The sequence below is a fragment of the Pseudozyma flocculosa genome (genome assembly GCF_000417875.1).
Source record: "Pseudozyma flocculosa PF-1 unplaced genomic scaffold scaffold00022, whole genome shotgun sequence".
In the NCBI taxonomy this organism is placed as follows: domain Eukaryota; kingdom Fungi; phylum Basidiomycota; class Ustilaginomycetes; order Ustilaginales; family Ustilaginaceae; genus Pseudozyma; species Pseudozyma flocculosa.
This window is the reverse complement of record NW_006920890.1, coordinates 1-26218: the sequence shown is the minus strand read 5'-3', so window position 1 is coordinate 26218 and position 26218 is coordinate 1. Positions and strand designations below refer to the sequence as shown.

The following is a 26218-nucleotide window of genomic DNA, read 5'->3' as shown; positions in this document are numbered from 1 at the left end:
ACGTCAATGTCACAGCACTCGTGCTGCTGGTGATTGACGGAGTAGACACGACCCCCTCCGCTCCTCGCTTGCCATCATCGCGCTGCCAGACTGACTGGCTCAGTCGCCCTCGATTGATAGACGCCTGCACCGCTCCCACCGCTCGCCGCGCTTGCTACGGTAGCATTCAGGACGGCTGAAACCTCAACGATGGCGGAATCTTCAATCTCAGTCTGCGGTGAGCCACTTCTTGGACCTTGAACTAGGGGCGCCGCTGCAGCTTGTTCGCGAGCGCTCACCCTTTTCCCATGTCATCCTTTCGCTGCCCTTGCTCACCTCGACGCAGTGAGGATCAGGCCCTTTAGCGAAAAGGAAGCGGCGCTGCTGGCGCCCGAGGACAATGTCCTTCCCTTTCTCGGCGACGGAGGGCTGGGCGGCTCGCCGGCCAAGCCCCTGATCCCCATGCCGGCCACTGGGATGCCGCGCGGCAGGTTCATCCGGCCCATCGTCAAGCCCATGGACGACCAGGTCCTCGTCTTTGATCCGCCAGACAACAACCCGCTCTCCAGGCTCTACTCGCAGAGCCACCTCACCCACGGCGGCAAGCGCAGCAAGGACATGCGCTACGCCTTTGATCGCGTCTTCAACAGCGCCTGCACCCAGGGCGACGTCTTCGAGCAGACATGCAAGCCGCTCATGGACGGCATCCTCAACGGCTACAACGCCAGCGTCTTTGCTTATGGAGTGAGTCCGTCGTTTCGCGAGCCCGCTCCCCGCACCCTGTGCCCCTCGATACGCGGTGGAGTACTGGCTGACGGATGCTCTGGTGCCGTAACGTCGCCGTTCCGCAGGCTACCGGATGTGGAAAGACGCACACCATTTCTGGCTCGCCCGAGGACCCCGGCCTCATCTTCCTCACCATGAAGGAGCTCTACCAGCGCATCGACGAGGCGAGAGCCGACTCGGAAGTCTACATCCGCCTCTCTTACCTCGAGATCTACAACGAGACCATCAGGGACCTCCTCAGCGCGGAACCCACCCCTCCTGGCCAGGGCCTGGCGCTGCGCGAGGATGCCAACAACAAGATCTCGGTGGTGGGCATCACGGAGCTGGTCCCGGAGAGCCCAGAGACGGTGCTCGACATCATCCAGGAGGGCAACGCCAGGCGCACCATGAGCCCGACCGAGGCCAATGCCGTCAGTTCCAGGAGCCACGCCGTGCTCCAGATCAACGTCACGCAGAAGCCACGCACCGCCGACACGACCGACGAGACGACCAGCGCCTCGCTCAACATCATCGACCTGGCCGGGTCAGAACGAGCCTCGGCGACGCGCAACAACGGTGCGCGGATGAAGGAAGGCGCCAACATCAACAAGTCGCTCCTCGCCCTGGGCAACTGCATCAACGCGTTGTGCCAGTCTGGCGGGCTGCGGAAGCACGTGCCGTACCGCAACAGCAAGCTGACGCGGCTGCTCAAGTTCTCGCTCGGCGGCAACTGCAAGACCGTCATGATTGTCTGCGTCAGCCCTTCGAGCGCCCACTACGAGGAGACGCACAACGCCCTCAAGTACGCCAACCAGGCCAAGAATATCCGCACCAAGGTCAGCCGCAACATGATCAACGTCGACAGGCACGTGGCCCAGTACGTCCAGACGATTGCGCAGCTCAAGGAGGAAGTGGCAGAGCTCAAGCGCAAGCTGTCAGAAAAGGGTTCGTACGAGTCTGCGGCAGAGAAGCGGAAACGAGCCGAGGCGGCACAGGAGCTGGTCGTCGTCAAGAACGAGATCTCGAGCAAGACGGAAAACGTCCGCAGACTCGTACGCGAAAAGGCCGGCTTCGAGGCGCAGATCGCAGCGGCCGAGGTGCGTTCGATCGAGCTGCGGCGGCGACTCGATGAGGTCGAGGCAGAGCTCGGCGGCTGTCAAGCCAGGAAGGGCTCTTCGCCCACCATTGAGGTCGATTCAGAGGCGGAACTGCTCGAGGGCGAACGCAACATCCTGCGACAGCTGCTGCAACGGCAGGAGTCCATCATTCGCAGTCCGGAGCTCAAGGCAGGCGCGGACGGCCTCGAAAACAGCCTGACCATGCACCGGGGCCTGCTGATGGTGGCAAGCCAGAACCAAAAGTTCGACGTCCAGGCCGCCGAGATCGTCAAGAGCCTGGGCGAGTCGGTCCGGAGTGTCCTCGACTCGGCAAGGGCCCAGACGAAGTACGACGCGGCGCTGGCAGTCCTGCGCGACAGCTCGCGAGATCTGGCCCGCCTCGTCTCCGTAGCGGCCAAGAGTACAGTGGCTCTGCGCGACGTCGCCGGCCAGCTCGAATACGAGACTGGCGAACTCAACAAGGGAGGCGGCGCACCACCGCTAGCCTCTAGGCTCGCCGAGCTCGCAGCTCAGATGAGAGGGCTTGCCGACGCAAACAACCTCGACATCTCGGACATGGCTGGCAGCGGTGTCCTTCAGCAGGCATCTGTCGCGGGCAGACCGATGCGGACAGGCGCCTCTACCGTGCTGCGCCGAGCGCGGAGATCGTTTGGGAGCGCCCAACCTGGAGTCGGGCAGCCTGGTGCGCTCGTCGCCGGACTCCGTTCCGCATCGGTCGCGGCCCCGGCGCGAGCCGCGGGGCCTCCGAGAACAGGCGTCCGGCGAGCTTCGCTTGCACCTGGCGGAAGCCGCGTGATTCCATCGTCGCCGACAAAGCCGGCTCCATCACGGGGCGTTCAAGCTCCACCAGCGACTGCTGCACCCGCGAGAGCGCACTTCGCAAGCAGCCCCCGCAAGACGAACCGACGGCTCAGCGTGGGTCTTCGCAGGGTCAGCGCCGTCGGCCTTGGCAACAGGCCGCCACCGCCCCCTGTCGAGCCGGCGCCGCAGGCCAAAAAGGCTTTCCGCTGGGCAGATGAAGCAGGCGAGGGCTCGATCGACGACAAGGGAAAGCGAGCTGTCCCGCCAACTGGGTCGGCTGAATCCTTGGCACCTGCGCCGCCTCTGCCTCCAGCCGGTCTCGGGGCAGCGTCGGCCGGCGTCGGTGACCAGGTTCCGCCGCACCGCGCACCGGCCCGACAGCCCGCTAGTCGACTAGCAAGTGATGTCGAAGCCGAGGACAGCTCCAGCGGGACGGACTGGGAAGACTATGGAAGCGCCACCAGCAGCGCGAGCCCAGCTGCAGCAGATGCTAGCGATGGAGCTGGCAAGCCGGTCGCCAAGCGGGCCGCCGGCATGTTTGACCGCAACTTCCTCGCCAAGCGCGCCGCCGCAAAATCGTCTTCGTCGTCGGCGCTCGGCGCTCTGCAGGAGACAGAGGACGACGATGGCGATCAAGGTTCTGAGGGGGGTCTGGGACGACCTACCATCCCGGGCTTCTTGAGCGACGCGGCGTCGGCGCCGCGAGAGCCGTTCGGCGAGCTAGCCAATCGATCGCTCCCGACCACGGCGAGCACGCTCAACCTGAGCGGTGCCAAGTTCAACAGCGAGCGCCGAGGTCCCTACTCGCGACAGTCGCTCTCGGGCCCGGGCAGCGGTGTCGGGCCGGTTCGCCGCAAGGCAAGGGTGAGCAGCATCAACTCGAGCGGGCCCCTTCTACCGTCGACCTCGGCCTCGCCACTTCCGCCGCAGCCGGCTGCTTCACGGACCGCCTCGGGACCGCCCAACAACACTGCCGCCCGCCTGGCACGGAGAGCGAGCAGCCTCACTGTCAACCTGAGCCTCCCGACTCCGGGCAACCCGCTCGGTCGGCCGCACGGCATCGCACCCTCGCGCTCCGGTACGCTCGGCTCGATTGGCGAAGACAGCTTCAACACCTCCACGATGGGCAAGCGCACGATCCGCTAGTCGACGCGCGCCCGTCCTGGCCCTTCTGCAGCGCGCACCTCGCATCTCGCTCTCAGAGGGAGCGCTGCGGGCTCGGCCGCGGTTGCCGCAGTCGTCTGACGCGGCCGTGCCGTGCGCCCTTTTCCTTTCATTCCCATTCCAGCCGCATCACACTCCCTTGTATACTACTTTCGCGCGACCAAAGAACAATCAGAGGCACACTCCCTTGCACTCCCTTACCGATTGACTGCGATGGAGGAAGCTGCAGCGGCGGCATGGACGTCGGAGCAAGCTCTGGGTCCGCCAAAAACGCCGAGTGTCGGCGGCGGGCCGTACTGCCTGGTTGTCCCGAGGCGCGGCCGCACTACTACTGGCCCTGGGTGGGGGAGAGGTGCAAGACGTCGTTGTACCAGTCCAGCTCGGCCTGCAGCGATTTCTTCTGGTTGTCGGCGGATCGGAAGCCTGTCGGCGACGAGGGCACAGGGGCGCGTGTACGGGACCAAGCACGGGGTAGTGAGCATCGGGATGAAAGTTGCGGGAGCATGCGCCGCGCCTTTTTTCTGCTCTGCGTCGAGGGCGGGCCTACGACTTCTGCTCGACTCACCGTGGCCCTCGCCTTGGAACAAGAGGTACTCGACCCTTCCGCCCCGCTTTCTGATGCTGTCGACAATGACCTCGCTCTGGTTGGGCGGTACGACCTTGTCCTCGGTGCCCTGCTGGACCAGGAGCGGCGCCTCGATCCGGTCGGCGAGGTAGATGGGCGACCTGTCCCTGTACACGTCCGGCACCTCGTCTGGCGTACCTCCGATCAGCTTGAACGGATACTGCGACTCAAACTTGTGCGAGTCGGCCGCGAGCAGCTTCAGGTCGCCCACGCCGTACCGCGATGTGCCCGACGAGAAGATCCGCGACAGGCAGAGCGAGAGGAGCACAGTGTAGCCGCCGGCCTGCGTGCCAGCGAGTGTCAGGATCGCCAAAGAGGGGGAGAGCGTGTCAGTGGCAGACAAACGACGTTGTCGAGTTATCCGCAGACCAGGCTGGACTCACGGATCCACCCGAGATGACAATGGCGTTCGGATCGGCCAGCGGCAGCCGCTTCTTCCTGCCCTTGGACGACGACGACGACGACTCTGCCAGACCCTTGCCCTGTTGGCCAAAGAGGGCCGGGTAGATGGTCCGATAGACTTTTTCGACGACCGAGAGCCTCGGCGAGAGTTCTGAAAAGAGGTCGACGACTTTCCCGGCCCTTGTGCCCGGCTTCTCGACGTCGTCTCTCCTGCCATCCTTTTCGACGAGGGCAAGGTAGTCGATGACGGACCAGCGTCGGAACCCTTCGCCCACGTAGACGTCTAGGATCCTGTCGCGTGGGATCAGGCGGCTGCTCTTGGTCGTGAAGAGGCGTAGGCTCGGGGCAAACGGCAGCGAGAGACCTCGGGTGGTGGAGATCTGCAGCCCGACGGATGGGATCACGGTGAGGGTCTGGCTGTCGACGCGGCGCAGCTTGTTCCACAGCCATACCAGCGCGCCGCCCGCAGCCACCTGACGACCGAGCGGCGAGATCAGCGAAGTCGCAAAGGAGGTTGCCACACCTGCAGCGACCAGCAGATCGATCCAGCTCCATGTGCTAGCCGTGTTTCGCAGAGTGACCTGCGTCGAGCCATTGCTCGTCTTGGTCTCGGTCAGAGACGCTCGGTCCCGACGTGCCTGCTTGAGCTGCCTGCGGACCGCATCGGCCTCGGCAGCCGACAGTTCGCTGAAACGCTTGCTGCTGCCGCTCGCGGGGGATCCGAGGTATTCGGCTGCAGAGATGCAGTCCTGCACGTCGACGACGCCCCACTGACCCGAGAGTCGGTCCATGAAGTCGCGCCCGTAGCCGGTGCTGCCTCCGTAGTTGACAGAGCACACCATCCAGCCGCGCGACGTCCAGAACTGGTTTGCCAGTGCGAGACCGGAGTGTGCCGAGCTCGTCGGGCCGCCGTGGATGGTGAAGATGCACGGTGGGCTGGTGCCCGCAGGTGCCGTGTAGCGCGGGTTCTTGGGCGGGAAGATGACGGCGTGCGAGGTTGAGGGCGTACCGTCCGGCAGCTCGGTCGGGAACTCGATCTCCTCGCCAACGCTGAGAAGGTCCTTCGAGATTGTGCCGTCGAAGACAATGTCGCTGCTCCTCTTGATGACCCGGATGTTGCTGTCGGTCACCTTGTAGCCGCTGGCCGCAAGACCGCGCAGGTCGACCGTGACCAGCGTCGAGGGCTCGTCGTCGCGCGTGACGACCAGAGCGAAGGACGTGGCGGTCAAGCGACGCAGCTGCGAGACGGCGACAAAGGGACTGTCGAGCTGGATGACGCGGGGCTTGCGGAGGTTGATGAGGCCGATGGCGTCCTTGGCGCCCTTTGTCAGGGTGACTACCAGGAGGTCGGGGGTCAGTGGCACGAAGGACGAGTTGTTGAGGGTCCAGCAAGGCGGGCTGAAGTCTCTCTTGACGGGCTCGGGCAGAATGGCCTTGGGTTCGGACACGCTGAGTCGCTGCTGAGCCTCGTCGCCTTCGCCACCGTCGACGTGGACGCTGTAGAGGTTGCTGAAGTTGGTGGCGTCGCTGGTGAAGAGCAGATCCGAGGACTTCTGCAGCGGATCGCGGGGAATCGCCCAGACCGGCTGCTGCAGGGCCTCGTCCTTGCCCTGGGGCCCGACGCGGACCGATTGGGCGTGGGAGAGCGTGGGCGCGCCGTCACCGTCCCGGTGAAAGTGGGCGATCCAGAGCTCGGTTCCCCACCAGGGCATGCTTGGATGGAGCCACGAGATCCAGGCGACGTACCTCCCGTTTGGCGAGAAGCGTGGGAAGGTGTAAAAGTCGCGGTCGGAGCCGTCGTCGGGCTTCGTCGTAGCGTCGCGGGAACCCTGCCTTCCGGCGCGCAGTGTGTGGATGGTGGCGGGCGTGGTTGACAGGTCGATGCACACGAGGCTGTTGATGACCTTGCTGGGTTCATCGATGGTGTGGTCTTCGAGGATTGCGAGCGCCAGGTTGGGGTCGGTCGGGTGCGATCCAAAGTCGGCAAAGCGGTGAGCGGCGTTTTCTGTGTCGACCGGAGGGAGGGCAAAAGGCCAAGGGGAGCACGAGACCAGGATAAGGTTAGCGGGACGTCATGCCGTCGAGCTGGTACTAGCGCGGCAGAGGGACGAGGCTGGGCTCACCTGGGGTGACGACGTGCGGCTGGGTGTCGAGGCTGGTTCTGAGTACGTCGAAGGATTTGGGGTTGTAGTCTGTGAAGAGGAAGGAGCCGTCTGCGAGACGGGCTGCGGCGCCGCCGCCGTACTCGTGGACGCCGGAGCGGGCGTTGTGGTTGCCCGCAGTGAGGTCGCGGGCGCCGTCGATGGAACCGCCGCCTGTGGTGTGTACGAGGGCTGCCCTGCCCCTTTCCTGTGGCCTGTTTTCGACAAAGATGAGTTCGGGTTGGTCGTCGGGTTTGTCGTCGTTGGCTGGGACGACGATGAGGTCGCCGAAGCTGATGCGCTTCTGTGCGAGGCTGTCTGTGGAGATGGGCGAGTCCCAGGTGCCGTAGGGCGCGACGGTCTTGGCCTGTGCGCCGGGCATCTTTGACATGGCGTGCGAGGGTGTGCTGGGGCGCGGGGATGGTGGTGGTGGTGGTGGTGGTGGCGGTGGTGGTGGGCCAGCTTTCAGGATGCGACCCCAACTGGCAAGACGGAAGGCGGCGTTCCGTGACTGCAAACGCGCGGCTGTTGGTCTGCGTGCATGGATGCTTCTTCTGGCTGACCCGACTTCCGAGGTTGGGCTGAGCAGAGGTGGAGGCATGCGCCCTCTCTGAGGATGGATGGAATGATGGCAACGCCGCTCCATGTTGGATTCTCGTCGTACGCCCGTCGTCCTTCCCCTTTGCCCCACCACCACGTCTCCTCGTCACCATCCTCTTCCCGCGCACACCCGTGGCATTCGCGGGCAAGCGAGAAATCCAGCACCACGCCCCACCTGCCCACACACCCACGCCCGTCGCCGCCATGTCGTCCATGTCCAAGTTCACCCAGCGCAATGTCTTCTACCTCCGTGCCTCGCCCTACGCCGTGCTCCAGACCATCCTCTATCTCGACCACCGCCACGTCGACTGGTTCAACGCCAACCCGCACATACTCAAGATGCTCCTCGCCGTCCTCAAGTCGCGCATCATGCCAAAGCTGCGCAGAGAGGCAGACAAGCAGGGCGCAATCGCAAACATGAGCAAAAAGGAAAAAGTCGACGTCTACAGCGAAAAAGACTGGCAGGTGGCCTACTTTTTCAGGAAAATGGACGACCGCCATGCCGTTCTGCTCAAGGTGCGCCCGCCCTCTCCTATCCCCATCATCCTTGCGCGCGCATAAGTCAGCTCACACCGCCTCTTTCCCCTCCGCCCCGTCACTCTCGGCTCGCCGCCTGCCTGCTGCTCCAGGAAAAGTCGCTCGTGTTCCCACAGGACCCGTCGCTCTCCGAGGTCAAGGTCGAGGATGAAGCTGGCAACGTCCACGCACCCATCCCCCACAGAAGCAGCAACCCCCACGCGCCACAGAGCGCCGCCGAATTCGCCGCCGTCAAGCCAGAACCTGCCACCAGCGCACCCATAAACGTCGATGACGACGATGACGACGATGGCTTCGTCGAACCTTCCGCTCCTCGCCCGCCTCCCGCTCGCGGACCCGCAGCAGAGCCCGCCCGCTTGCCGCACGAGTCCGATGAGGACGAGAGCGCAGGCCAACAAGGCGTCGAAGCCCTCTTTCGCGGAGGCTCGGTCTACGACGACGAACCCGACGGCCAGGCGCCTGCGCCCAGGCGCAGCAAGCGGCGTCGGCTCAACGAGCCCGTACAGATCAAGGACGAGGCCGAGGATGCGAGTCTCGCCGACTCACCCGGCCACAACGACGCCATTGAAATCACCCAGGACGACGAAGAAAAGATGAAGCCCAGGCTGTCGGTCAAGTACGCCGGCTTCCGCATCTTTGGCAAGCTGCTCGTCCTCGTCGTCGAGCCGACAAAGCGCTACATCTCCGACCATCCCGACCTCTTTGGCGAGAAAAAGACCGAAGAGCGGCGCCAGCTCTCCGTCGCTCCCGTCGCCGCGGGGGCTCTGGCGTCCAGCAGCCGCAACGGGCGCGCCGCTTCGACCCAGAGCCGCTTCACGTCAGTGGAGCCGTCCGCTCGGTTCAGCCGAAATGCCAGCCTGGCACGCGGCTCGACACCGCTATTCAGGGGCCTTACACCCGCCACCGAGGCTGGCACGCCCGCCCCGATGCCAACCCTGCCCGGGCCAGACCAGTCCGCCTCGATGCGGGAACCATCCGAGGACATTGCAGAGAGGCAAGATGGCGAACTCGAGGGCTTCCAGCTTGCCACACAGATGCTCGAAAGGGAAGGATCGGTCCTCGGCACCGGAAATGACCTCGACGAGGGCGATTGACGCAGGGTCCTATCTAGCCCTAGCTGCGGCGCGGTTGAGGTTGCGATCAGCCCAAGGGGTCCGCAGGGGACACGGGCTGACCAGTGCCGGCGGAATCGCAGGTCGTGGGCCACCACTTGTCCTGGAGCGTCACGTCGGCTGTCCTCTTGTCCGGCCTGGCAAAAGCCTGATCTGGGCCGGCCTTTTCGAGCAGCGCCGCCCTGACCGTGCCCTCGTTGCTCGTCCAGCCGTCTGCATCGTCACCGTCCGTGTCGCCGTCATGGCTGGCTGCCGGGGTCTGGGCCGTGGCAGCGTCCTGGTCTAGGTCAACGTAGCAAGCCCTTGCGATCCAGGAGCCGGCCTGCGTTGGAGAAGTGGCAAAGGGGAAGAGGGGCAAGATGTACGACATGGCGAGCCTGCTGAGCCACCCCGTCTCTCGGCTCAGGCCAGTCGAGGGCACAAAGCCGGGCTGGACCACGACGATGTCGACGGCCCGATGGCTCGACTTGCCGTGCTGCTCGAGGGTCTGGGCGAGCTTGCGACGGTAGGCGCGGATGCCGAGCATCTGTAGGAACTTTGAGTGACCGTACGAGCGCATCAGGCTCCAGTCGGCGGCGGGTCGTTCGTGTTGGGATGCTGCGAAGAGGTCGTCGAGGGCGGCAGTGTCCTTGACGGAGCGGTGCAGGGCGCTGCCGGTGAAGACGATGCGCGTCTTTGGCGGCGAAGGGCTGATGCCTGCCATGGAGGCTGGATGTGAGGCGAAGCGGAGTATGGCCGGCTCGAGTTCCTTGAGAAGGACGAGGTGGGCGACGTGGTTGACGCAGGCGGTCATTTCGTACCGGGCCTGGGCGTCCTTGAGCTGGTCGGGGTGGGCCGAGTGGTCGTCATCATCTTGCACCAGCAGCCTCTGCGACTTTGCGACGGCGGCGTTGAGGAGGAGGAGATCGATGCGGCCGCCGTGAGCCTGTTTGAGCTCGTTGCAGAGCGAAGCAGCGGCCGTTCGGACCGAGGCGAGCGAGGCGAGGTCCTGGAGTGCGGGATGGCAGGGACATGTTCAGATGGGCCGTGAGCGCGAAGGGATGGTATGGCCGCATGTACGTGAGGCCAAAGAGGGCGAGGGGGCTTGGAAAGGCGTTGGGGACGCGGAACGCTCACCATGCGCCTCAGATCGACGGTGAGGCTCTTGTCTGGGGATGCCGAGGCGTTTTGGAGCAGCTCGCGCCTGGCCCTCTGACAATGGTCTGCCGATGGGTCTCTGGCGAAGAGGATGAGGTGGCAGTTGGTCGTGGAGGTGTAGGGTGAGTTGAGCAGCGACTTGAGTGCCTCGAGGCCCTGAAGCGGAGGGGGGGCCATGGAGATGGGGTGAGAGGCAAGGCAGGCGGGGAATGATTGAGATGAAAGTCAGCATCGTTGGCGGAGGAGAGAGGACGGTTGAGGCTGCGGAGCGAGCGGGCCCTCACGAGGCCCGAGTGGCCGCCGGTGGCGACGATGGTCTTTGTGATGCGGTTGATGGACATGATTGAGGATGGCTGCCAAGTCGGCTGGCAGGTTTCTATCGAGCTTGTGCCAACGGGATGGTTGATGGGCGGTTGGAGGATGGATTCTCTCTCGCCTTTGGGCCGCGCGACGCCGTCGACAACGACGTTATGGCCGCCTGCAAAAGGGGGCCGCCAACCAGCATGCCACGCGTGTGGAGGGAGGCCAACACTCGGCGCCTTTCTTGTTTCTGTGCTCGTAAGAACACGAAAGACTGACGCTGCCTCGCCCGCCTCGACCTTTGTTGCCTCTGACCCACCAACCACCACCACCGCCACCTCATTCCTCACCTTGGCCCGACCCCTCACACCTTGGGCCCTCCCAGCGATAATCCTCACTGTTGCAACGGTGCCGATGCCCGCCCCCTTCTGGGTCCTCCGCCATCACTCGCCCCACTCGATCCAGCACCTCTTTGTCGACTCACACACCCAGCTCCTCATCGCCGGCGACGCAATCGGCCGCGTCTCGGTCACCCACCTCGACCACTACCGCCAGCACGCCTTCTGGTCCCCGCACTCCGACTCCATCCTCGGCGTAAACCTCCACGGCAACCTCGCAATCACCCATGGCAGAGACAACCGCCTCGCCCTCTGGCGCCTCGCCAACACACACCGCGGCCACCGTGCCGCCGCCGCCGCCGGCGCCGATGCCATAGCCATACCCAATCACACCGCCCCCCACAGCATCTCGATCCCCTCGCGCCTCGTCCAGTCACTCCCAACCCCCACCCTCGTCTGCCAGCTCGAGGTCAACGCGCTCAACTTTGCCAGGTTCTCCCTCCTGCTAACAAACCCACCGGCGCACGCCGCCACCACCATCGACGACGACGACACCCACCCTCCCTTCCAAGCGCTCATCGCCGTGCCACACACCCTCGACGCGGCGTGGTTCGACGTGTTCCACCTCCCCACCGGCAACCGGATCCACCAGGCCGTGTCCAAACCCGACATTGCTGCCAAGCCGGGCCACCGCCAACCCATCATCATGTCGCTGCGCCTCTTGCGGCCACGCCGAACCCCGCACGGCTCGCTCGCCTGCCTGGTCGGCTACGAGGACGGCTACGTCAAGCTGTGGAGCCACGACCAGCCAACGGGCTGGACGCTGGCGTGGCAGCGCCGCCTTCATTCCGAGTCGGGTGAGTCGCGCCCGTACTCTCCGGCCACGCCCGCCCTCTTGCCGCGACTTGACTGACCGACCGACGGATGCGGTGCTCACAACCTGCGGCCCCAGTCATGGATATCTCCCTGACCGACGACGGCGAGCATGGCGTCTCGGTGGGCGCAGACGATCGCATATCGCGTTTCAGCATTTGGGTAGGTCCACTATGACGCCGCACCCGACCGATGCGGTACCAACGCCGACAGAGCTTCCCTCCTTGATGTCTCCAGGACGCCGACACCCAGCCCCTAATCAGCGAGACTGGCAAACCAGGACGTGCAGCTGTCTCTGTCCGCAACGACGACAAGGTCATCGCAGCCGCCGGCTGGGACGGGAGGTGAGTCGGCCAGTCCCGCCACGCAACGAACTAGCGGCCACGCGCGAGGTAGGACTAAGCCGCCATATTGTCCTGTCCGCATCCATCTCCTCGACCTCGAGACAAAACAGAATACGCCTCCACTCGTCGGCGACTCTGCAAGAGCTAGGCTCGCTCGACTACCACCGCGACACGGTCGAGACGCTGGCCTTTTTCGAGCACAGAGGGCAGCAGCCCGGCGTCGACTCAGACGACGACGTCGAAGACGACCTCGGACACCACAGCGGGGAAGACACGCAGCGGCGTCCGCTCGAAATCAGCCAAACGCAGTCGGCGCTCGCCGCCGGTGGCAGGGACGGCAAGATCTCGCTGTGGCACGTATTTTGAAGCTGGACCGTGGACCGGACATCGTTCCGGCAAGGAGCAGCATCGCTGGCGCCGGCAACATCCCATGGGGCCGCCTCTACTTCCGATATCGAAGGCGCTTGAAGTTGACTGCCAAGGTCAGGGAAACGCGCCGCCGACGGCAGATCAAAGCACCAGTCAGCGTCAGTGCCGCCGTTTTCTCGCAACGCTGCCGACGCTTAAAGCAGCCACTCACAGTAGAGCTGCAGGATGCCTCGATCAAAGCTGCTGCGGAAGCCGCGGCGATGCGAGTACTCCCACTCTCGGTTGACGATGCGGAACGCAATGTCCTCGTACGGCGGTCCCGCCGTGAACCTGAGAAGCACCGTATCCTGGTTGTCCGGCTCCTTGATGATCTTGTACGTCGGCGCGACGCTCTTGTCGATGAGGTCCGGGTAAAAGATGTTGAACTTGTAGCCCTGAACAATCTTGGGCGGCGGATTGTCGGTATCGTAGTGGGTCTGGTTGTACTTGTTCCACTCGTAGCCTGTGTGGACCCGGTTGAAGTAGCGCGGCTTGCGCGGCCGGTACTTGTCCTCCCACTGGTAGACCCTGCGCGCCAGGTTCTCGTCGGCGTTGAACGTCTCTTCCTCGACGTCGAGCGCACGGTTGGCCTCCTTGCGGAACATGGCCATGGCCGGATCGCCGTCGTCGCCTACGATCGAGTCGTCGCCGCGAGCCCGGGGAATGAAGGCGGCCCCGACGACCCGCCTGCGCGCCTCGACGATGCGTTTCCGGTCCTCTTCGACAGTGTAGACGGGCAGCTGTCGGTCGTCGTAGCGCAGCTTGCTGTAGTCGACGGGTTCCGGCTCCATCTCGTCGGCATCGTACAGCCCCTCGAGCTCGGCCGCCTCGGCCGCGTCCCGCTCTGCCTGGAGGCTCTGGTCGACCGCGGCGATGCGGTCGGCATCCTTCTGGTCGCGGACAGCGTCGTCGCCCAGCTGGCTGAGAAGGTTCCTCTGTTGACGGAGCGCCTCGTCCCTCTGTTTTCGCTGGAGGTACTCGATCCGGTTGGACAGCACGACCTCGTGCATGTCTCGCAGCTTGGCTTTTGCGCGCCATACGACGATGGACTTGAGCACCCGCTCCCAGTACTCGACGTCGACTGGCTCGCCCGACGCGAGCTTCGAGCGGACCTGCTCTTGGAGCGTCATGAGCTCGTCGGTCGACTTGACAGAGAGCATGTCGTTGATCTTGGTCTTTTCCGCGGCGTCGAGGCGGGAGCCAGGCGCAAAGCTGCCACCCGGCGCATCCTGACCAGCGGCTTCCCTGAGCTCGTCGAGCTTGTCGTCGCACACGATGAGCATCGACTGGAGAGCAACGGCGACAATACGGCGGGAGGGACGCGGCATTCACAGGGTCGATCTGTCAGCCTCCGCGTCACCCGGCGGCGTGGGCACTGCATGGCGGTAGGACTCACCCGCCAGAACTCGAGGTTCGCCTCGACTTTTTCCAAAGAGAGGTACATCTTGACGTCCTGATGGAGCTCTTGAGTCTCTTCCAAGGTGAGATTCTGACCGGAACAGAGGCAGCATCACTTTAGCACGGGGCTGCTCGGGGCTGACTGGTCTCGTTCGCACATCCGTGGGTGCGTCATCATCGGGCTCACCTCAAAGATGTTGTACGGCTCCTCCAGGTCGATCTCGAGGCCAGCCTCGTCATCGTCGTCATCGTCGTCGTCGACGACATCGTCGGCGTCTTCGGCCACGTCCTGAGCCTCGCTCGTGTTGAGCTGCGCTGCCTTGCCCGCATTGCGGTGACCGAGGTGGGGGTCCGCCCACTTGAGGTTGATGCTGAGGATGTCGATGGGTTTGGCGCGATTCTCCCTGATCCGGATGGCGGCGCGTCGCTTGGACTGCTCGAGGTAGAAGTCGTCTTCTTTGGCGACCCACTCTGCCATCTGGGCGGACTCGGCGAGGCGGGCCATGCGAGCCTCCTCTTCCTCGCGAATGGCCGCCTCCCTCTCCCTCTCTGCGCGTTTGGCATTGAGCTTTTCGATCTCTGCCATGGCTTCTTGCCTGCGCTGCGCGTCTCTGAGCTCGGCCTCCCTCTTTGAGAGGCCGAGCTTGCGATCCTTTTCTTCCTTTTTGCCCCAGGTGAACTTCTGTCCGAGGTTGGCGTCGTTGAAGGGGTTGTCCTCTGCGCTGTACATCATGAGCTCGGCTGCAGCGGTGCGTTGGGCGACGGCCGAGTCTTCGTCGTCGTCGTCGAGCTTGTACTCGTCGAGCTCCCTCCGGCGCTTTGCGCGCTTGGCGGCCTTTCGCTCGCGACGCTCCTCGGAAGTCTCCCTCCGCTTAGAGGAGCTGGTGGAATGGCGATGCGAGCTTCGATCTGCGTCCCTGTCCCGATGGTGATGGTCGCGGTGCCGTCTGCTGGTGCCCTCATCGCGGGTGTGGGTGTCGTGGTGGGTGCTGCGATCTGCGTGGCGGTGCGAGCGGGAAGACTTGCGGTCGCGGTCGCGGTCGCGGTCATCGTGCGGATCTGGGCTGCGCTTGCGGCTCGAGGATCGGTGTTCATGTCGGTGATGGCGGTGGTCGTGGTCGGATCGAGGGTCAGGATCATTGTCACTGTCGCGGGGGTGGTGTCGGTGTGCGGAGCTGCCGCCGCTGCGACCGGCTGTGGCGGTGCGAGTTTCGTGTTCGGGATGGCGACTCGAAGACATGTTGTTGGCCAGAGCGCGAGTGCGGTTGTGTGCTCTCGAGTTTGGTTGGCCAGCCGACGGAGAGGTGGCGAAGGAGAGTGGTGGTAGCGAGGCTGGGTGCGCAGGCACGTCAGGCGCCAGTAGTCGTGGGCCGGGGGTGGAGCGTTTCGGTTCCGTTGAGCTTGGCCTGTTTGCTAGCCAGGCTAGCCCAGCCAGCCTTGCTTGCTAGCCAGCCCCTTGCTAGCCCAGCCTCCAGCCCAGCCCAGACGAGACTTGCTGCGCGCCAGGGCGCACCAGCCAGGTCCAGTCCCCGACCCAGCGACGCCCCTCTGCTTCCTTCGCACCACCTCACTACCACTCTCCCTCTCTCTCTCTTACTCTCTTGCAACTCGGTCCTGGCAGAGCCCCTTGTACTCCCGCTCCCGACAACGACCAGCTACGTTTCTGCTCGCCCCATCCTTGCACCCTGCCGCTCCCACGTGCACTTTCGTCGCCTCGCTCGCCTGCCGCCGCTTGGCTCCATCTCCTTGATCCTCGACACTCTTTTCGTTGCCCTCCAGTCCAGGCCAGCCACCGCCGGGTCTGTGCTGCGTGCACCTCGCTCCCTCTCCTTCACCATGTCAAACAGCCTCGACAAGCTCCTCGGCCACCATGTACGCTTGACCCTCTCCCCACCCGCGGCGGCACCCAGCTCCTCTTCTCCTCCCGCTGGCTCCCGGCCCGCGCGCCAGCTCACCGGCAAACTTTGGGCCTACGATCCCTCCCTCGGCGCAGTGGCCCTCGAAACGTCGCCGGAACCCTTGCCCACCCTGCTCGCATCGGCACCCGCCGCCGCCGCCGCTGCCCTCCACGCCACTCGCAATCGCTCCTCGCCCAACACATCGGCCCCCGCCTCGACTGGCTTCAAGATTGTCAAAATCTCCGAGATCAAAAAGGTCGAATTCATCCCGTCACCGCAGCAGCAGCAGCAGCAGCAGCAGCCCAACAGCTCCAGCACACAGTCCGATGCAGCGCCTCGGCCAGATCCAACCCAAGGCCTGACGCCCACGCATCCCGTGTCTCTGGCCGTGGCCCAGGCCAGGGAGGCGCACGCCGTCAAGCAGAGCCTGACAAAGGCAGCAAAGCTGGGCGGCAAGGAAGTCTCAGAGATCGGCCAGCTCGTATTTGATGCCCTCAGCAAGACGTGAGCCAGCCGTTGCAGACTGCCACGGCGGCGTCCCGGCGCCCGCCTTCTTGCGCACCCTAGCGGCTTGCTGATGGCCTTCTTCGTTGTTGTCATCCCTCACCCAACCCCCACAGGCTGCCATGCAGGTGGCATGGCTCACATATCATCGTTCTGGACGAGGTCGTCATCGTAAGTCGCATCAAACGGCCCTCGTTCGGTCCTCGTGGAGCAGCAGGCCTCTTTTGCTAGCATGCTCACCGCGCGCGCCGTCGTCTTGCCATCCTACCTGCAACCAGTCTGGTCCCGGCTACGATCCCGCGTCGACCAACGTGCCGAACCTGGATCACCAACAGCTGCGTTCTTTCGTCGACGGCACCAACGTCGGGCCCATACCCAATGGCGCGCAAGCGAAGGCCAACAGCTGGAATCGTGTCGTCAAGGTGGTGAGTACGGTCGGTCGATCGAGGCCTGGTCAGACTGCCGGCGATGCGGTCGAGATGCCCAACACCGTTTGCTGATGCGAAACTCGGACCATCGACTGCCCTCGCCTCATCTGTCTAGCTCGAGGGAGAAAGGCGAAAGATCCTGGCCAACCAGACAGCGCAATAGCAAGTGCGGGGACGGACGAGAGACGGCGCCCAGGAGGGAAGGGGGACTTTCTCTGCGGCAGAGTCGCTATCGGCCACCATGGTCGTCCGCGTCAGAGCTCGCCTCGTCCTCTTCGCCGCCCAACAGAGGGCGATACTCGTCGCCGGCTCGGAGGAGGCGGCGCTTGACGTCGTTCTCGTCTTCGCCGTTGCTCCAGCCCCTGCCGCCGAACAGGCTCAGCAACACCGGCAACAGCACCAGGCCGTGCAAGAAACCCAGCACGATGAGGCTCAGCCACGTACGCGCGTAGTAGAGCTTGAGCCTGGAAGCAGGGACCAGGCACAGGGGGGAGACGGCGGACGAAGAAGGCTTTCTTATCGCGTCAGCGGTGACGAGGCCCCGCCTGCGTAGCGTAGCGACAAGGGACCGCACTCACAGGTCCGACTTGGTGAAAATGAGCACGCCGACACCCAGCAGCTTGGTCGAAAAGATGCCGCTGACCACCTGATCGGCATCGGACGTGGAGGGGACGTGGGTGACGAGCCAGGGTCAGCTTCGGTCGCGGTCGCAGTCGCGGTCGTAAAAGCGTTGCGCCGGGTCGTCGCACGGCACTACTGCCCCGCATGGATGACTCGCGACACTCACCGAGTCTCCAACGTCGGCCAAAGCGGCCCAGGCCCGCTCGTCCCTCTCCTTCTGGGACATGGGGTGCGAACGCGGCAGCGAACCGGGCGCCCGCATAAAGGCGCGCGCGATGTGGGCGCAGAACTCGACGCCAATGGCGGAGCAGACGCTCAAGTTGACGAGCGTCAGCGCGTTGAACTGGATGCCCCAGTAGCCCATCATGCCGGCCACGCCAAAGACGGCGTTGGCGACGCAGACGGTGACGAGCAGACCGGTGCGCCAGCTCCCCAGCAGCAGCGTGGTGATCGCGAAGATGGCGACGGCAGCGGCGCCCAGGATCCGCGTCGCCATCGAGGCGAGGTAGGTGTACTGCTCGAAAAAGACGAAAAAGAGGCTGTAGGGGAACACCCGTGCGCCGGTCCGGGCGGAAACCTCTTCAGAGATGCGCTCGGCAGCCTCGAGGGCGTGGATAAAGTCGGCCTGCGAGCGCAAAGGCCGGAAGTAGGTGCGAAAGTGGGAGGCTTCGACGCCGGTGACGCGCTGCTCGGCATCCGACCTGAGGCTGAGCGCCGACGAGTAGGCTGCCTGTCCACCCAGGGGGCAGTCCTCGTTGGTCGGACTGTGCAGCCATTGCTGCAGGTACCTGAGGAACTCGCCGTCCTCTGGCAGGCCGTCCATGGTGATGTTCCATGGCGGCTGGCGGTCCTGGAAGCAGGGTTGGCAGGCGTATTCGCTCTCGGTAGGCCCGCAAAAGGTGGTCGGGTCCCGTTTCCGAACGCGGCAGCAGCCCTCCAACACTGGGTTGAGCCACTGCAGGAAATCGTCGATCCAGCTGCTTGCCGGTTCGGCGAGGAACGAGGCTTCCGGCCGCCTCCTTTCGCCCTCGAGCCAATTGGCGAGCGAAAGGTCGTTGCAGGTGGTGAATCGGCCGCAGAGCGCCCGCTGGCCCTTGCGCTCGGTCGGATCGACACCTGCTGCGACAAAGTAGACCGGAGGACCGACGTCCAGCAGGCCATCAACAGCGTCGAAGTAGGCCCTGAGGTACGACTGAGAGGGGAGGGCGAGTCTCTGGTCCAGGCCCATTTCGATCCGCCGGACGCCGATCGCACCCAGCACCGTGACGCCGACAAACGCCGCGATGACCGCCCGCTTGACCGTCGGACGCAACAGCGCGGGGGCGAAGGAGAACTTGATGAAGCGGGAAAGAGGGCCGGGGTCCGAAGGACTCACGGTCGAGCCCGAGGCATCGCCGACAGACCTGCCTTCCGGCAATGAGACTGCTTGTCGAACCTTGACGCACGGAAGACAGTCGATCCTACCGCTCTCGGTCCGATCCGCGTCGAGCGCCATGGCGGCAACGAAGACGGTGCAGTGCATCGTCGCGACGATCAGCATGCTGCCGGCGGCGTACAGAGCAAAGTTACGCACCGCCGGCATGGGCACCATGGCACCCAGCAGGAACGCGACAATCTGCGTAGATGCGCTGAGGAGAATCGAGGGACCCATGCGCGAGAGCGCGCGGGCTGCCCGCTCGTGCGATGGGAGTCGGACACCGTCGTCGGCAAGGGAGTGCCCAGGGCCCCCATAGCCCACCTGGTCGCCGCCGTCGATGAGGTGTATCTCGTCGCGTTCGTCGCTGGCCCCGGCGTTACTGGGCAACATCCCTGCGGCGCCTCCGAGGGAGCGCGGCAAGCTGCCGGTTCCGAAAGGGCCCTCGCGAGCTGTGCAGACGTCCTGCTTGTCCATCTCGTTGCAGAGCAAAAAGATGTTGTCGACCCCGACAGCCAGCAGCATGAAGGGGATCACCTCGGCAATGATCAGGGTGACCTTGACGTTGAAGGCGCTGAAAATGCCGACCGCGCAGGACACCGAGACGAGCACCATGGCGATGCCAAAGAGCCCGAGGGTGAATTTTGAGCGCGTGCAGAAGCTCCCAACGATCGCCAGAAGCCCTGAAGCCGGCCTCGCACCGGGCGCCGGCCTCGGGAAGAGCGGCGGAGCTGCAGCGGCTCTCCTGCGACCCCTCAAGTACAGGACAAAGTCGGATGACCAAGTCGAGGAGGAAGCGGCCGCCGTATCCTCGAGGCCCGTTGCGGCTTGGTCTGGCCGGGTGCCATGCTCGACGTTGCGAGGTCCGCCACCGCCCAGCGTCAAGGCTGCGTAGAGGAACATCAAGAGATACGAGAGGACAACGATGCCGACGTCTGTGTTGCTGCTGCTTCCGATCTCGTTTTCCAGGCTGACGCCGGTGCTGAAGGAGAGCTCGAGGCCGAGTTCGCGACGTCTGCGCGACAGGTCGTGCTCCGTGGCAGGACCCCCCGGGCCGGCCGATACCTTCTGTGCTCCGGACACTTGGAGGAGCAAGGTCAGTAAGGCGTCTTCCCACTCTTCGGCCTTGCGCAGTTCGGTCTGGTTGAGGCTATTGTCGAGGACCCAGGTGACGACCGCCGCCCGAGCGTCGCTGGCGCGCCCGGGTCGGTCCAGAACGACGCCACCTTTGTCGGAACCGTCGTGTTGCGGCTCACGGACCACCTCTGGTATCCCACCGAGGACGATGTTCTGCTTCAAGGGCTGCCCAAAGACGGGCAGGCACTCGGCGGGAGAAGCGGCGCACTGGTCCAGGGTCGACTGCCAGTTGTCGGGAGTCAGGCCGAAGCCGTCCAGGTCGTCTTGGAAGTAGCCCATCAGACTCTGGACCACGCAAGGCGTACCCTTGCCAGCAGGAGAGAAGCAGACGTCGTCGAGCGTATAGCCGTTGGGGACCGAACTGAGCTGGCGGACGTCGGCCTCGAGGTCCTTGATCCAGTTGAGGCGGTCCCAGGACAAGGCAGGGGGCAGCGAGGAGAGCAGGGGCTGGCTCGGATCTCCCGCTAGCTGATCAAGATGTTGACGAGTAGAGGAGTCCATGACAAAGGCCTGCTGCGGTCGGTAAAAGGGGCCGAACTCGGCGTCGAAGTATTCCTTCTGAAGTTTGCTCTTGGAGTCGGGCGCAACCCAGAGGCCGACTGGATCCGTCTCGACCTCGAACTTGTTCCAGCCGATGTTAGAGACGCCGACGAAGATTGCGGCGAGCATAAAGGTGAGATAAGGCCTCTTTGCGCAGAACAGCCCGAGGCGATAGAAGCAGCGCGAGAGCAGATTGTTGAGGACATACTTGCGCGGCTGAGACACTTCCAAGGCGGAGAGGGCGTCGCTGGTGCCAAGGCCGATGCCCGTGCCGATGCCACGACCAAAGCCATCGGGAGCCGAGCTTGAACTCGACGTCTGCTCGCCATAGTGGCCCAGGCCTCGGGCGCCGATCAGGTCGCGGCTGCGGACACTGGACCCGTTGGAAGCGGCCGCGGCTTCGCCAGAAAGGCGGACGCTGCCCATGCCCTGGTCGTGAGTGTCCTCTGACGTGAGCCGGACCCGTTCAAAGTCGCCGGCGTCGCTGAAGACGCTGAATCCACTGCTCCGCTGCCTCGGTTGAGGGCCCCTCCTCCCCCGCCGCATCCTGGTGGCAGTGCCATAGCCAACAAAGAAAGCCACGGCCAACACGAGATAGGCGAGCGAGACGGCAAAGGCGAAGCACGAGATGCCCGCGAGCTCGCATGTCGGGCCGCCGGTCGGTGGAAGAGGCGCAGGCGGTAGGGCGGCGCAGGTGGACGGGCAGTCGACGCACGCACAGCGAGACAGGAGGTCTGTGTCGCTGCAGTGGCGTGGGGTTTCGTTGAACGGCAACGGCGGCGGGAGGGTCGAGTTCCGGAGAGAGTCGACCGGGTGAGGATCGGCGCCAGCGTCTGCGAGTGCGCTGCTGATTGCGCGAGGAAAGTTGATCTGGAACGGACTGCCGACCAAAGGCCTTTCGTCGCCCAGGAACTTGAGGAAGGCGTCGGCATCGCGGGCGCCTCCGCCAATGAGGTCCATGGCGAAGCCGTTGCTGGCGCCAAACTTGACGTCCTTGCAGCTGTCGAAGAAGGCGTCCTTCCAGGCCTGGTCGATGTAGTACTCTACGCTCTTGACGGCGATGGAGGGCTTGCCGTCGTCGCCAGTGACGTTTTGCGTGGCAGAGACGTCGAGGAACTGAGACTGGTTGGGCGAGCAGGTAAAGGTGCAAAACAGCCTTCGGAAGTTGTTGCGGCAGGCGGGGCAGGACGAGATGAGGGCCTCTGCCTGTTGCAGGTTGGCCCCCAGACTCTCTACCTGGTCGGCAGTACAGCAGACGGGCCCGGTCGCGAAGTCGGCGCCGCACACATCCACGAGCGCAGTGCGATCCTGCGGATCTTGGGGATCTTGGGCAGCGATGCCGGGGACCGAGCAGGGCAGACTGGGGCTGAAGACGTTCTTCTTACCGCACGAACCATGCATATGGCACCGCCCGGGCGCACGCTGCTTCGAGGCAGCGTCAGCAGACATGGCCGTCATGCTCGCCCTCGAGCCGGTGACTGGCACAGTGGTTTGGCGGCAGAAGTGCAAGGCACCGTCGGCGCGAGGATGGAGGCGAGCGGCCGTAAGGAACAGAGGGATGGGATGTTTTGGGGTCAGAGGTCGGTAGAAAGTGCCTTGATGGTGATGATGGCGGTGGTGGTGGCAAGTGGCGCAGGTCTGGTCTGCTAGGGGCTTTGGCCTGGCCTGGCCTGCCCCTGGCTCCCCAGGGTCTGGGCCTCGTCAGCCCGGCCGTCGCTGTGTGGAGGATCTTGGCAGGCCAGCGGCCTAGGCTGCACCGAGGTCACGGACCACGCACCCGCCCCGCCTTGATCGACCTTCGGATTTCGGATATTAGGCCAGCGCGACTGCTCTGTGCGGGGCATGCAGCCTCGCATCTTTGTTCAAATCCAACGATCTGCAGGCCCTCGCACGTGCTTGGTGGGCCAACGGGACGGTGTGGGCTTGGCACCAAAGAGGCCGGCTACAAGAGCACGCAAAAAGGGCCGCGGCCACCTTTATCAGAGCCGAACCCAACCTGGCTGCTTGCTTGCTTGCTTGTGCTTGCTTGCTCGGATGTGCTTGCTTGCTTGCTTGTGCTTGCTTGCTTGCTTCTTGGCCTTCGCCGACGGGCCGGACCCCTTCGACCCCGACCGTCGCGATGCAATCAAGGATCACTCTGGCCAGCCATGATCGTATAAAGGGCCTCCCTCGCTCCCACAATAGCCAAGCCGTCATAACCTCCTGCCTTCGACCTCTGCCGCCAGCCACCGCCTGCACCACCACCAGATCGCCCAGCGCGCCCGGCGCCGCCCAACAACGAGACGATGTCGACCTCGGCGAGGCCCCCCAACCCCTTGATCGAGGTGGTCCGCCACTTTTGGGACCTTGGCTTTACCTCGGTAAGGACACCGTTCCTTGACCCGCTCGCTCCCTCATTGCCTTTGACCGTGCTTGCCGTCCCTTATCCGGCCTGACCCTGGCGCCGACGTCGCTCGTATCCTCCACGCTCCTCCCCTTCCTCACCGGACGATGGCAATCCGCTGCCCGACGACAGTTCGGCGGTCCGGGAGTGCACGTCGTCATTCTGCGGAAGCGCTTCGTCGACAGGCTGCAGTGGCTCGATGCCACCACGTTTGCCGACCTCTTCGCCCTCGGAAACGCCCTTCCCGGTCCGGGCTCGACCCAGCTCGCCTTTTCCATTGCCGTGGCCAAGCATGGCACCTTGGCCGGCCTGCTCGCCTTCCTCATCTGGTCACTGCCGGGGGCGGCCGCCATGGCTGCCATCGGCGCCGCGGTCAAGGCCTTCCCCGACGAGCTCCCCGCCATCGTCCTGGCCCTTTTTACAGGCCTCAACTCGGCCGCCGTCGGCCTCATCGCGCTCGCCGCCATGCAGCTCGCAAGGGGCGCCATTACCGATCGCTTGACCCGCATCATCGTCCTGGGCTCGGCCTCGTTTGGCATCTGCTACCACGCGCCATGGATGTACCCCACCCTGGTCGTCTGCGGCGGCCTCTTGACCCTCGTGTTCGACTATCGCGCAAAGATCTGGACCACTGTCGTCGCGGCCTCGTCCCGGCGCTCGTCCGCTCGCAGGCAGAACGATGTCCGACAGGACCCGGACGGGTCCAACACCACTGATGACATCGAGCTCGAGGCGCTCCCCAGCGATCAGGCGCCTGGCAGCGCAGCCGACCAGGCAGCGGACCGAAACGGCCCCTCGGACGATAACGGGGCGGACAAGAAGCTCGCGCCAACGTCGTCCAGCGCATCCATCGGCCTCCGCAGCAGGGCCGCCCATACAGAGCGTTCGGCTGCTTCCAGCAGCATCAGCGGCCCCGCCGGACCGGTCGAGGTCGTGCCAGACACGCAGCGTCAGGCGCAGCTCCAGGTTCCCGGTGCCAAAGCTGCGGTCTTGTCAGGTCTTCTCTTCGTGCTGCTCGTCGTCGTCCTCGTCGTAGTGCGCGCGCTGCTCAGGGATCCGCCACGACTGCTTGATTTCCTCACCAACATGGTCATTGCCGGCGTGACAATCTTTGGAGGGGGACCCGTGGTGATCCCATTGCTTCGCGGCTACACCGTCGACTATGGTGAGCACGCCGTCTTCCGTACCCAACGTCCGTCCAAGTGCCCGTACTTACGCTAGCGCTATCGCACTTCGACGGGATGTCCGGCTTTGAAGGCTGGGTAGGTGCGAGGATCGACCGCAAACCCTTCCTCACCCTCTCATACTGACGCCTGTCGTCCCACCGCCCAATGACGCTTTCGTCGACAGATTGAACCGCGCGACTTTCTTCTCGGCTTCGCGGTGCTCCAGGCGATGCCCGGACCCAACTTCAACTTTGCCGTCTACCTGGGCATCCTCAGCAATCCGACGAACCCGGTTCTGGGCGCCTTTCTTGGCTGGTTTGGCATCTTTGCACCCGGCATCCTCGCCAAGCTCGCGCTGCTGCCGCTCTACAACCGCTGGCGCAAGTTTGCTCCGGCCAAATCCGTTCTCAGGGGACTGAACGCGGCTGCCGCCGGCCTCGTCTTCACCGCGGTGTGGCAGCTGTTCCTCGGTGAGTGCTCAACGTGGGGCGGACCGCCACTCTCTGTGCGCTCGTCTCACCCGTCTACGCCAAAACCTCGCTTGCCCCTCGTCCCGTCTACTTGCAGTCGGGTACATTTACACGCCAGCGACGGGCGAGGCACCCGCGACCTCGACAGCCGGGCCGCTCACCTCCGACCCATGGTGGGGCGTGATCCTGGCCTGGAGCTTCACCGCGGTCGAATGGTTCAACCTCGCCCCCGCGTTTGCCATCCTCCTCGGTGGATGCGCTGGACTTGCCTGGTACGGCGTCACCAGCTCCTAGCGTAGCCTGCCGTGATCACTAGCCCTGTCCGAGACCCTTGCGCCGCCAGCGTGGCAACAAGCTGGTTTTGGGATGGCAACGACCGGTCAAAGAGGAGCAGGAACTTTGGCAAGCAGGTGACTGCGATTACCGGGAAAGTCACGTTTTCTGTACAGCAGCTGCCAACCTCAGCAGCGACATTCCGGGCTACACGATCATAGCTAGCGTCAAAAGGAGGTGGTCTTTGACTGTCGCGGACACCCAAGCCCTTGTCACCATGTAGTCTGCCCCAGCTGCCGCTCTGCCTGCTCGCCTCGCCTTGCGTGCCGCCTGCTTCTGCTGCCGCCATAGCTCGCAAGTGGAGAAGGAGCTCCCCACAGACTCGTAGCTAGCAGCAGACTCCGCCGCCCATCTGCCAGATTGTGGGCAGTCGCAACTGGGCTTCATCACTCACATTGTTGGCAATTTCCTCTCCGGACATCAGACTTGGCCAAGCAGACTCGAAGTCCCAAGTTCTTGGTCTTGAGCCTGATGGTCTGCAACAGTGGGAGCCTCCATTTTCTTGACACCAACTCCTTGAATCCAGGCCTACAAGCTAGGCTTTGGGGGCTCAACTGCCCAGGTCCTGCCTGACATGTATAAGCAAGCCTGTCAAGGATGTCTCCAGCAGGCTTCTGTCCATTCACAGCAATGTGGATTGTTGCTGCAGTAGCCAGGGCTGTGACAGTCCATTGCCAACCCTCAAGTTGGTACAGTTGTTTGATGGCAGCAAGAATCTCTTGTAGGAACCTGCCCTTGACAACAGCTATGATTTGGGCAGAGGCTTCCAGGTGAGCCACTATGTCCATTATTGTCGCTGTGGGCCCATGACAAAGGGTGATTATGACCACAGAGCGCCATCGCCGGGCTTCATGCAGCTTGTCCGTGTTGTCCTGGAAGAACTCGAGCCTCTTGTGGAGTGGCGGCAGGCTTTTCCAGTACACCGGGTCAGCCAAAACCACCTCCTTCTTGAGGCTGACCGCCTTTTGGCGCTGAAGGTATTTGACCCTTGCCCTGGCGAGAGCGATGCCTTGCTCGAGGTGTCGCAGCAGCCCAGCGTTGAGAATCGAGTCGTGGGCCGACAGAGGACGTGCGGCCAAAGTCAGCGCAAGGACCATTCCATGCGCGATCTCCTCGGATATCTTGTCGGCGTAGCGTTGGCTGTGGAGTGTTGTCATGAATGTGCTGCATTTGCTGTGCTGAAGCCTGGTTGTGTGTAGGGGTGCAGGCCAGGTTGCTGCAGCTTGTGCTGGTGACCATCATCTGGTGATGAAGGTGCTGTTATGCCCTCGGGGTCTTGGAA

The 26218-nt window shown here is 64.1% G+C and overlaps 9 protein-coding genes across 9 annotated transcripts; 5 read left to right on the top strand and 4 right to left on the bottom strand.

Annotated features, from left to right (window-relative positions):
- Positions 1-189: 189 nt before the first annotated feature.
- Positions 190-3809, top strand: PFL1_05802 (uncharacterized protein; the record flags this gene model as incomplete). The annotated part of the gene is made up of 3 exons (XM_007883340.1): positions 190-217; positions 326-723; positions 831-3809. 3 exons carry the CDS (start codon positions 190-192, stop codon positions 3807-3809), a joined length of 3405 nt encoding a protein of 1134 aa, XP_007881531.1.
- A 346-nt stretch (positions 3810-4155) lies between these two features.
- Positions 4156-7386, bottom strand: PFL1_05801 (uncharacterized protein; the record flags this gene model as incomplete). The annotated part of the gene is made up of 4 exons (XM_007883339.1): positions 4156-4250; positions 4393-4735; positions 4836-6859; positions 6978-7386. 4 exons carry the CDS (start codon positions 7384-7386, stop codon positions 4156-4158), a joined length of 2871 nt encoding a protein of 956 aa, XP_007881530.1.
- Positions 7387-7799: 413 nt separating this feature from the next.
- On the top strand, positions 7800-9226 carry PFL1_05800 (uncharacterized protein; the record flags this gene model as incomplete). The annotated part of the gene is made up of 2 exons (XM_007883338.1): positions 7800-8111; positions 8225-9226. The coding sequence occupies 2 exons, from the start codon at positions 7800-7802 to the stop codon at positions 9224-9226; spliced, it is 1314 nt and encodes a 437-aa protein (XP_007881529.1).
- Positions 9227-9272: 46 nt separating this feature from the next.
- On the bottom strand, positions 9273-10722 carry PFL1_05799 (uncharacterized protein; the record flags this gene model as incomplete). The annotated part of the gene is made up of 3 exons (XM_007883337.1): positions 9273-10232; positions 10361-10537; positions 10666-10722. 3 exons carry the CDS (start codon positions 10720-10722, stop codon positions 9273-9275), a joined length of 1194 nt encoding a protein of 397 aa, XP_007881528.1.
- A 373-nt stretch (positions 10723-11095) lies between these two features.
- On the top strand, positions 11096-12602 carry PFL1_05798 (uncharacterized protein; the record flags this gene model as incomplete). The annotated part of the gene is made up of 4 exons (XM_007883336.1): positions 11096-11876; positions 11972-12054; positions 12130-12236; positions 12347-12602. The coding sequence occupies 4 exons, from the start codon at positions 11096-11098 to the stop codon at positions 12600-12602; spliced, it is 1227 nt and encodes a 408-aa protein (XP_007881527.1).
- Positions 12603-12678: 76 nt separating this feature from the next.
- PFL1_05797 (uncharacterized protein) lies at positions 12679-15282 on the bottom strand (the record flags this gene model as incomplete). The annotated part of the gene is made up of 4 exons (XM_007883335.1): positions 12679-12710; positions 12817-13930; positions 14041-14133; positions 14230-15282. 4 exons carry the CDS (start codon positions 15280-15282, stop codon positions 12679-12681), a joined length of 2292 nt encoding a protein of 763 aa, XP_007881526.1.
- Positions 15283-15878: 596 nt separating this feature from the next.
- On the top strand, positions 15879-17035 carry PFL1_05796 (uncharacterized protein; the record flags this gene model as incomplete). Its single annotated transcript, XM_007883334.1, has 4 exons — positions 15879-16444; positions 16561-16615; positions 16723-16869; positions 16988-17035. 4 exons carry the CDS (start codon positions 15879-15881, stop codon positions 17033-17035), a joined length of 816 nt encoding a protein of 271 aa, XP_007881525.1.
- A 66-nt stretch (positions 17036-17101) lies between these two features.
- Positions 17102-22033, bottom strand: PFL1_05795 (uncharacterized protein; the record flags this gene model as incomplete). The annotated part of the gene is made up of 3 exons (XM_007883333.1): positions 17102-17336; positions 17451-17518; positions 17660-22033. 3 exons carry the CDS (start codon positions 22031-22033, stop codon positions 17102-17104), a joined length of 4677 nt encoding a protein of 1558 aa, XP_007881524.1.
- Positions 22034-22869: 836 nt separating this feature from the next.
- Positions 22870-24897, top strand: PFL1_05794 (uncharacterized protein; the record flags this gene model as incomplete). The annotated part of the gene is made up of 5 exons (XM_007883332.1): positions 22870-22944; positions 23100-24132; positions 24225-24229; positions 24318-24603; positions 24701-24897. The coding sequence occupies 5 exons, from the start codon at positions 22870-22872 to the stop codon at positions 24895-24897; spliced, it is 1596 nt and encodes a 531-aa protein (XP_007881523.1).
- Between the last annotated feature and the right edge of the window lie 1321 nt (positions 24898-26218).